At 37.2% G+C, this 10,448-nt stretch overlaps 1 protein-coding gene across 1 annotated transcript in view; it reads right to left on the bottom strand.

The window, feature by feature from the left end:
* Positions 1-500: 500 nt before the first annotated feature.
* The window catches only part of LOC140657561 (uncharacterized), a 37,128-nt gene continuing 27,180 nt past the window's right edge, over positions 501-10,448 (bottom strand). The window contains exons 27-37 of the mRNA XM_072874779.1: positions 9,207-9,275; positions 8,432-8,500; positions 7,505-7,585; positions 6,623-6,658; positions 5,442-5,478; positions 4,759-5,316; positions 3,891-4,084; positions 3,165-3,255; positions 2,991-3,080; positions 1,407-1,595; positions 501-967 (exon numbers count right to left, since the gene is read on the bottom strand). Of these exons, the coding sequence (XP_072730880.1) occupies positions 960-967; positions 1,407-1,595; positions 2,991-3,080; positions 3,165-3,255; positions 3,891-4,084; positions 4,759-5,316; positions 5,442-5,478; positions 6,623-6,658; positions 7,505-7,585; positions 8,432-8,500; positions 9,207-9,275 (1,422 nt within the window). The 3' untranslated portion in view covers positions 501-959. The remainder of the gene's footprint in view (positions 968-1,406; positions 1,596-2,990; positions 3,081-3,164; positions 3,256-3,890; positions 4,085-4,758; positions 5,317-5,441; positions 5,479-6,622; positions 6,659-7,504; positions 7,586-8,431; positions 8,501-9,206; positions 9,276-10,448) is intronic.

Here is a 10,448-nt window from a genome sequence, read left to right as displayed (position 1 = left end):
GGCGGGCCGGGCGGTGTGCTGCCGCGCCCAGGCGGAGCTCCGCTGGGGCCCCGGCGGGAGAGCGGCCGGGGCCTCTTGAAATAGGAAGGGTGGGGGATGTTTGGCTTGAGGCCAAATTCAATTTTTTGTTGTTATGCTGAACTTAGCCTTTGTTCAGGAATAAAACCCACAAACCCAACCCCAAATGACCATCGGGTTTCCTACGCAGGAGTGCCTAATCTGAGCTGTTCAGTCTTGTTAAGGGCTGTGGCAGAAATCCAGTTACATCATTGGGAGCACATTACACAGTAAGTGTAATTTAGCTGTGAGGTAAGTTTTTAGTGTTGTAAAGGTACCATTATCCATTCTCTGTCCTGGCAGCAAAACCAGAAATGTTTTATTAGAAACAAGCTTTTAAGTATACAAGTCAACTAACGGGAAATAAATCATATACAGGCAGACATAAATGTAAAAAGCAATATGGCAGTGATGGACAATAAAGAATAAACTCTATGCTGCATTTGATGTTTTGAACAGAACTTAAATTTTTTAAGAAAGATGAAAATACTAAAATGCACTTGAGAAACACATGTCAAGGGCCACTTTAGACATGAACTAGGTTTAATTTAGTGATGCCCGCTATTGGTATAGTCACTTGTATAAATCTGTGGATGTGTTTTAACTGCATTTGTCATGTATCTTGCTAGCTAATGGAAGCTGAGGAAAGTTTACAGAAAAAAGGACTAAATGTAACTGTGATGTGGTTGGGAAAGGTGGGCAGCTGAGCCACCTCCCTGTGTTGTGACCCAGAGAGCACATAGGCCACAAGGGGATGCATCTGCTGTATTTATCTGTACTGAGTAGTATTCTGCATGTAATTTGGAAATTGATATTTTGTGCGTGAAATATTAAAACAGGATTTGTGGGAACGCTTTCACTTAAAAAAAGTGAAGTCTTCGTTGCAGAATCCATGCTAAATATCAGATTTCTGTAACAGAAAAGAAATTACATAATTTTAATGACCAAAGATTGCTTTTCAAAGCCATATATATAATTTAAAATGAGGTATAGTTAGTGATTGTACAATGATAGTATTTAAAGATCTAGGTGAAGGAAGGGCAATTACTATGGCAAATGCTATACTGGTCTTACTATACCTTAGTAAAAAGGAAAATTTTGTACTCTTGATACTACTGAAAAATTTCGATTTTGTTACATAAGGACTACATCACACAATATATGCAAAAAGAATTAAAGTGAGCTTGCATAGGTAGACTTCTTTTAATTAGTGAGCATATGACTTCATAATGTTAACATTCTTTAAATTAGTGGGTTTGGTTTTACGTACGATGTTGGATACTTGATAACAAACCCAAACAAACAATAGCTTCAACTTGCTTATTATTAATGTAGAGATAAATTCCTACCTCCAGAAAAAAATACACAAGCCTTTCTACATTCCTCTTCACTCTCAAAGCGATTTGCATTTCCATCGCAGCCACCATACCAAAACTGAGCACAGGCATTGGCTTGTTTATCATAATACCATTTTATGATATAGACACGGCATGGCCCTTGATCCAGCCTTAACTTGCACCGGAGGTCCAGGATACTTTCTAAAATAAAGAAAAAAAGGAATAGAAGCAATTCAGTTTGTAAAAGTCAATTGTATTGCATAGATTTTAACTTTTACACTCTGATTTTATTTTTTCTGCTAATGTTATACAGCAGTTTAAGATTCACTTCTAAAGATGTTAGCATAGAAGGCAATTTAAAAGTGCATCTTAGTAGGTCAAGTAAACTGTTCCTTTATTGGCATGGTTCTAGTAACTCCAGAAATAATAGTATTATGGCTCCACGTACAAGAAGAACAAACAATATGAATCTGATAATTTTGAAATCTAATTATCAGCAACCAGGCTTGTGAGCAACCCAAAATTGTAAGCCAAAGAGCTGTAAGCTAGTTGCATCTGCTATTTTCGAACCACAAGTATGACCATCATCCTTCTGCAGTACATTGCTTCAGTACATTAGTTCTCTTTGTGGTGTGGGGGAAGAGGCATTGGAATAGTGAGAAGAATATAAAACTTTAGTCTTTCTTTTGTAAGGTGTTTGCACTACTTATCTAATACAATGGTAGTAATTATGTACATATTAGTTAAGTTTGAATGTAAAGCTTGTTGGTCTGATGATTCCTACAGATATGCATTAGAAGACTGTGACATACTAATCTAGTCTCACTCACTTTAATAATACCATGAGATAGAAAATACTTTTCCTTCAGGGTTGATGTTGTGACGTCAATATTCTGTCTTTGGCAACTGATATCTTGACACTTTAAAAATAAAAGTTATTTCCAGAGACAGAATAATAGTCATGCCCATGTTCCCAGGAAGCATGGGAATGTGTTTCTATTGCTCTCTTCTGTTGCTCCTGTCATAATACACTATTACTGGAACTCAGAAGTGCGAATCCCCCAAATGATGAACAGAATAGATTTGGATATTTCATATGAAAAGAATCAGTGCTTTGAGCAGTCAGCTAATTACTTTCCTTCAAATGACTAAACACCGTTTTTTCCTATTTCTCCTGTGAAGGAGAAATCTAGTTTTTCCTGTCCAATTCTGAAATCATAATCTTCTCTGTCTTTAGTGAAGCCTCCCATCTCCATAGACTGCCCCTTCTTGGCTGATGCTCACTGGCCCACCTCAGCGAGCACTGTGTTCTCTTTTTGATGACATTTATAAGCTCTGTTTCAGGTTATAGCTGACCTTGCTTCTGGTGTAAGTGGAACAGCGGGATGTGGAATTTGGGAAGACAAGAACTGGTGAACAGGCTGGTCAAGAACTGCAACTAGATCTGTTATAAAATCCTGAAATGGATTCTATTCCACAGCATGGGCTCATTAAATCTTCGGGGAGTGGAACAAAATTAGTCTGATTTAAAGCCTTATGAAAAGTTAGTATCAGGATAAGAGGGAACAAAATAAAAAACTAGTTATGATCTATAACCTGGTCTTGGTGTGAGCCCTGCAGTTGAAAGAGATGACGGCATCACTTTATCTGATGATGATGGTTTAGATGGCAATAATGGTACCACAGCTGCAGGTGAAAAGAAACAGAATGAGACAGTGATTTTTGATCAGCCAAAAATGAAGATGAAGAAATGAATGAAGATAAAAATACCTCTGGTGTCCACTGTTAGCAAGGATGACTGTTCCTCCTCCTCCTGTTCCTCTTCGTAGGCTTCATATACTACCACAGGAGGTAGTTTGGTCTGAAATAAGCATTTGATTTTCTTTGCTTTTCAGATATTGTGAAGTGTCACAAAATGAACAAGCCCTTCATCACTTAGAGGTTTTCTGATGTTTTTCCTTCCCATCTACCCTGACTTCAGTGTTAAGAATCAGAATTTTAACCTCACCTGGTCGGTTTACCAGGAGGATTGTCAATTCTAAACCTGCAATATATTTTTTTTTAGTTGACCTTTACAGAATTTTATTTGTAAACTTAAAAATATAGACTACAATTGAGTTTAATTACTATTCTTAGACTTAATTATTACAGTGCAATTGCATTTTAATAATGTTATGTTTCACACTGTGGCACAAATATTACTGTATTAAACACAGGAATAATAATCCTTGTAACAGTATCAGGAATAAATTATAGACATTAGATAAATGCCTGAGTGCAACGTCAGAACTCTTACTCAGAACAATCAGATCCGAGCACACCAAGTTAAAGGAGCTACCTTTACCTGTCCTGTAGAAAAGTAGGGGGGAAGTTACATATTACATCAGGCAACAGAGAAGGATATATGTATAAAACTTTTGCTCATTAAAGCCTTCTGAATTTTCATACCGGAGCTAATGGTTGAGGAAGATCGCGAAGACTCAGAGGACTTTCTACTGTAGATACTCCAGGTGTCTGTGCTGAAAGTGATTGCCTGTTAACATTGTTGTTCTGAAGTATGTAATGTAAAGAACTTGAAGATACTGAATGGAAAGATGGTCCACTTATGCTTGCACCATTTCCATTACGGTTGTATATTAAGGTACCATGTTCATCTTCACAAAATTGGTTGACTAATTTGGACTCCAGAGCTGTTTAAAAAAAAGTAAAAACCTCACCATACTGAGAAATTCAATGTATTTTTTTAATTTGGATTATTTATATACGTAAATAATACACATGTAATCCAGTACTCCTTCAGATTATTTATACGCATCCAAGAAGATTATTTGAGGCTCTCTGGACTATGGCTTTTATTTGTCACAAATTTGCCAGCCCATAAGTCCTCTACATGGTACAAAATACAATGAACTCACCTAAAGGTATTCATCTGAGCTTAGTAACAACTACTAGTTGGTAGCAGGAAAATAACTGCTTACCTTGCTCATGTGAATAACCCAGTGAAAATGGGTTATTTCCCAATGGAAGTGAATAAGTAGAATTTACCTCAGTGGGTTTGAATCTGGTTTCCAGTCCAGGAGATTTACAGTGCATGAGCACTTACTCAGCTTAGAAAGCTAGTTTAAGCAGCTGTTTTCCTACAGGGTAGGTGACGTCCCCTGTTAGCATGATGAATCATTGCTCTATAACGTGACTCCTTAAAAGAAGGGAGTCTGTATCTCTAGGTTCGTATTACTTTGCACCTTGTAACTAATCCTGATCAGCATCAAAACATAACATATCCACAAAGGTAATGCTCCCCCCCGCCCCGCCCCATTCTGAGAAGCATGAGATACAGTGCAGAACAAAACTGCAATGAACGCACCTGGAAGGGTATTAAAGTCATCAATGAGATACATGTGTTCTCTGTCTGGATCTGAAGCAATCAGATTTAGTTCACGCACAAACTCAACCTGTGTTGGATCTGAAGTATTTACAATTCCTATTGCATACATTTCGATGTTCGCTGCATGAGCCTCTCGAACAACAATATCTAGTTTTACAGCTTCTCTCTTGTCTGCTTGGCCGTCTGTTAGCACAATAGCTACTTTTCGCACTCCTGTTCGAGCACCAAAAAATCCTTCCTGGGTTGCTTTACGGATAGCAGTTCCTGTGTAAGTGCCTTCTCCCATGTATTGCATTTTTCTAATTGCTTGCTTGACATCCTGTTGAGTTGTGTACTTGTTGAGATCAAATTCTAGCCGAACTTCTAAACTGTATAACACAAGGCCAATTCTGGTAGCATTTCTGCCTACAGTTACTCTGTCTACTAAAGCAGTTACAAAGTCTTTGATAATCTCAAAATTTTCTGGTCCCACACTCTCAGAGCTGTCAATCACAAATACAAGCTCCATAGGTATTTCCTTACATTTAATACCGCAACCTGCAAAGGAAAAATAAAAAAACAGATCATGATGACTTGACTTGGTATATTTTTGGAAAGGAGAGGAATGTAAATGTAATGAAGAAAAAATAGAATCTGAAATTAAAGATTTCCTGAGTACTTACCACATATCTCTTTAATTAATTTAATTATATCTTCTCTCTGGATATGAAAAAATTAAATATAAAAATATTTTACAATTTGCCCCTTTCAAATGAGGTATAATATTGACACTACCGAAGATTTTGTTTGTAATGAATATCTGCATCCTATAGGGTCTTACGAAAAATCTTACTGTTTAACTTTCAAACCTGACCTTCCAAGCTTGGAATGAGTCCCACATTTTACAATGAACTATTTATATGGCATATAAGAATCATTAACTTGGCAACACAGTAACACCTCTATCTAAAACAACTGTTAATGTAAAGAATGTTTTGTCTTGATTTGGTTCTCACTAAAACTTGAAGTCAAAACCCATTCATATTTTAGCATCTGAATAATAAGGATATCCTTTTTAAATGTATTTGGAATGGAGAAATTAGACCCAACTTCAGGAATTGTATTGCTTGTAGTGAGCTGGTGTATGACAGAGAGTGCCAACACAGAATGGAATTGGGATTTGTGAACCCTAGTGTACCTGGCCCACTGTCTTACCCATCTTTCAGCAGCAAAAAAAAAAGCAGCTGCCTTCAGAGCTGTCTGTTCAGAGAAGTGATAGCTTCCGTGACATGCAAACAAAGTGTTTCTCATTATTAGAGCAATCATTTGTTACACTTTTTGAAGTGCGTAACAAGACTCATTTGGCATTGAGTCAGTCTTTCAAATACAACCTTTTGCTACTGCTGCTCAGCTTCCATCATAAACCTCAGTAGTATTTATATACTCACTGACATGCTTTACTGAATTTGGGTCTAGTGCAGTTCAGGCTTAGCAGAAACATAATTAAGTTCATAGCATGATAGACCATGACAGGTTTGAAGATCTTTGCTCTTTAGACTCTTAAATACTTTTAAAAAACCTTTCCTGCAGCAGGTAAACACCTGGGTCATCTAACACTAACTGTAAAAGAACACGTAGCAGAGAAATACCTAAAATCACCAGGAACCTTACATTCCATTTCAGCATAAAGTAGATGAGAAAAAGTCAGAAACCGTTGCATGGTTTCTTTCTATATTATTACTGAGACTACTTCTAGGCAGAAACCTCTTTCCAAAATAGTTAACATAGGATAAATTTCATCTGATAGTATCTTGTATTGTTTATATCTTGCTGTAATGGCATTTAAATAATGGAATTTGCTTACCGTTAGGCCTTGCTCTCCCTTTGGTCCAGTTTTGCCCTGTAACAGTGATTGTTAAGTAAGCTACTGCAATTAGTAACATTTTAATTCAGAGTATGACTTCATCAATACCATTATTAGAACAATATTTGGCCAATAAGAATATTTGTCCAGAAAAAGCAGTGTTCTTGTGATATTACCTTGTGGATGCAGTATCTACAACTTCCTAAGGTGGTGAGGTTTTTATGGGAATTGGGTGATCTCAAGTCTCCCACTGGATTGTCAGTTTACATTAGAAAGGGAGAATCTGTGCAAAGCTTTCCTGTCTACCATGTTGTGTTTGTTTCCCTTCTCAAGAGACTGTATACCTGCCTGACACCCTGGAATGATCAGAATTCTGCTTCATCATATGTGAGTCTAATAGGGCCAGTGTCAGGGCAAGAACGGCAATGGTGTTTATATATCCCTACTTAAGAGTGTGCAAATGTCAGAATAGAAGGGCACCACGTTTTGCTTTCCAGCTTTTGGGGACCTGCCCATCAGCAGAAGTTACCATTTTCCCTTCCTTCATCTGTTCATCAGCTTTGAGGGAAAGTCTGAGCTACAGTTACTTGGTAGCCATAGAATGGAATTGCATAGTTTTGTCTTAAAACATGGCAGAATGGAATTGCATAGTTTTGTCTTAAAACATGGCAGTTGTCTTTCACTGCCTTAAGAAAGAAACCACATCTGTGGGAAGTGGGGTATTCAGCATGGAAATGTCTTCTTTATGCTTTTAAATGTTTTCATAGTTCAGTTTCTTAAGTATTTCAGATTATATGTAGTTAGATAGCAAGAAGAACACACGAGCCAGCTTTATTTTTAAGCGGTTTAAGAAAACAGACCTGATAAACCTGAGTTACTCACAGGTTCTCCAGATAAACCAGGGTCACCCACATCACCTTTTTCTCCTTTTTTCCCCTTTTCACCTGCAGCTCCTCGATCTCCCTTTAAAGCCATGTTGGTAAGCAGACAGAAAGTGTAAGTCAGTTTTTATTACAGTTTTCACATTTCTCTCTAGTTGCCTTTGTCAAATTCACTTTCAGCTTCTGACATGAGTTAGAAATCTTTGTTAGAGATCATTTAAATCAATTGGTGTTTCTGAATTTCATGAATAACTTGTAGTATTGCCTAAGCATTTTTATGGGAAAAAAATAGCTGAAGCAGTTTGAACAATGAACCATCTGAAACAAGTACATGCAGACAGAGGGGTTTCATGGGATATTGCATGATGGAAATTATTATCTGTGTCAGAAAAATAAGATAACAGTAGGGAAATTGAGAAGAAAGGCAAGGACGTAGTTGGAATGACTAATGGGAATATCACTCTGAGAAGCCTTTTGGCCCAGAAAACGTGTTTGGAATAGCAAACAGATGAATTAGTGCTTCCTGGTTTGATTTTTAGTAGGCTATGGGACTTTGTACAGCCTTTCTGAGCCAAAGTGATCACATCCATAAACTGATTCCAACCCACATTTCTCTTTTTCTTAACATTGATGTAGTCCCCAAATTTTGCATAGTGGGTGGGTAAAAGTAAGGCAGTGATATTAAATCTAATTTCTATATTTCTTCTAATTGCAGTAGAAGATAAGCCTCATATGATATTAAAATAAGCAACACTGAAAGAGATGCTGCTATAAAATATTAAAACGATCACGTGAATGACTGGCGTTTTCCCAACTCCCCATTCCCTTTTCACAGAATTCACATGCCTTCAATGAGAGCTGACTGTAGTGAGCATTTTTAGTATGTTGGCTTCAGTCTAGGACATAATCTCTGATTTAGATACCATACCTTCTGTCCCAAAAGCCCTTCTCCAGGGGGGCCTCGTGGTCCTGGTATTCCTTGAATTCCTTGTTCCCCCTAATGATAATCCAGGTAGTGATATTAACCCTTTGTAATCATTCATCATACATTAATTTTAAATGTTCAAAGAGAAAGTGTTTCAAACTGCATTTTAACAAGTGTCTTGAGGCACTTGAGACAAGGTAGTAGCTAGCTTATATTTCTCAAATACTTCATAAGTATGTCTGCTCTAAACATATAATATTGAAAAACTGCATGATTATTACTGGTTCTAATTCTCTTGTTCCCTCTTTGCATCCCATTTTATTCCTTCTCATTCCCCCTTTCTTATTTCTGTCTTTTGAATCTGTCTCATCTGATCTATGCTTTGGGTAAAAGTGCCTATTACAGGGAAAAATTAATAATACACATAGATTCAGGATGGAGACTCTTTATCTACCATAGATGGTAGTTCATATAACTACTTCACACTGTCTCCGTGGGCATGGGAGTTGGGGAAGAGGGAATGGTGTTTTTAATTTTGTAAGGCTATCTTTCACTGATAAAAGATGCCCCTGCTTCCTCCTCCCTCAATACACACACCCTTGGGCTTGTTGACAGCAGTAAAGACAGAACATACTTTGTAGGTGCTCATGTTATCCTTTTCATTTTCTAGCCTGAGGCTCTCCTCATGTAAGAAACAATGTGAAATCTCCTTAACACTGTGATGGTCAGGTTGACCACTCAACACAGGTTAAATATTGAAGACACTGAGTCTTTTTACCTTAATTCCTTGAATAGCTTCACCAGGAGGTCCCGGAGAGCCAGGTGGCCCTGGGCGTCCTATGGTTCCCTAGAGAGAAACACTGCATACGTTAAATACAATATTCATAATAAAAATACACAATAAATTGTTATACCACCATGTAATGACATCCATCCTCTACCAAACTGATGTCTTTTTATAAGTAGTGAAGATAAGATTGCTGACAAAGACTTTTTATCCTTTATCAGATTATTAAAATCCAGTTTATACTTCAAAGGTGTCACTCAGGGCTTAGTGCTCATTGAACATGAATCACCTTGCTGATAGAGATATACATTGCATTGAAGGATGGATTGTATTGGTGGGACATTGGGGACTGAAGATTTAAGAGAGGATTATTATTGTTGTGTTATCTTTCATCACCATTAAGCTTACACAGTAAGACCTATAGACATACATACTAATGTGGCATTGCAAATAAGCACTTGTTGCTAATTTATAAGCTAGTGTTTAAAAGAACTCTAGAGAAAATGTTTAAGTTCCATATGTTATTCATAGGAAGCAATCAAAACCCACATAGTACAATATTAATTTTATATCTATATTGCTATTCCAGTATACCTGCGTGAAATTCTCAGTTTCCTTATTTGTAAGGATCCTGTGCACATGCCAGTCCTTGGGACTAGCACTGGCTGGGGAAGTGCTTCACCACTGCTTAGCTCTGGACCTGGCGTTCATGCCAACATGAACTGAATCTCTGGGACCAATAAACCACATTGTGCAGGTAATACATTATTATGTTGCAAAATCTTGGCATTTGACCTTGTTCAGCTTGTTTACATTTACATTCTAAAACAGTTCTTTTGTATTAATAGACTTCTAAAGCTGAGCTGTAGGAGCATAAGAGTTTCCAATTTGGGAGGTTTCATAGTCAAAATTGCTTTTTATAGTTACAATTATTTCCAGGCCTTTGTCGTGATGTATGTTATAATTACACAAATAATCCTTTTTGCAGGGATTGGTCATCATATTGGTCATTGGTCAATAGATGATTATTGATTTACTTTATACCGTAAAAAAGAGGAATTAATTCTAGAAGAACTCAACAGTATGCCTGTAGCTGTAACAGTAGTATAGGCAAGACATGATAAGTGCTTGCCAGGCTGTTAATTCTGACCAATGCTAGATCTGAAGAAATTTTTGCTACTCAGTGGCAGCTAATGTCTGCAGGAGCTAAATGTTTTGTCACTGATCTTCACT

The sequence above is a fragment of the Ciconia boyciana genome, chromosome 10 (assembly GCF_034638445.1).
Source record: "Ciconia boyciana chromosome 10, ASM3463844v1, whole genome shotgun sequence".
Taxonomy (NCBI): Eukaryota; Metazoa; Chordata; class Aves; order Ciconiiformes; family Ciconiidae; genus Ciconia; species Ciconia boyciana.
The sequence above is the reverse complement of the archived record's forward strand: the minus strand, read 5'-3'. Positions and strand labels throughout refer to the sequence as shown.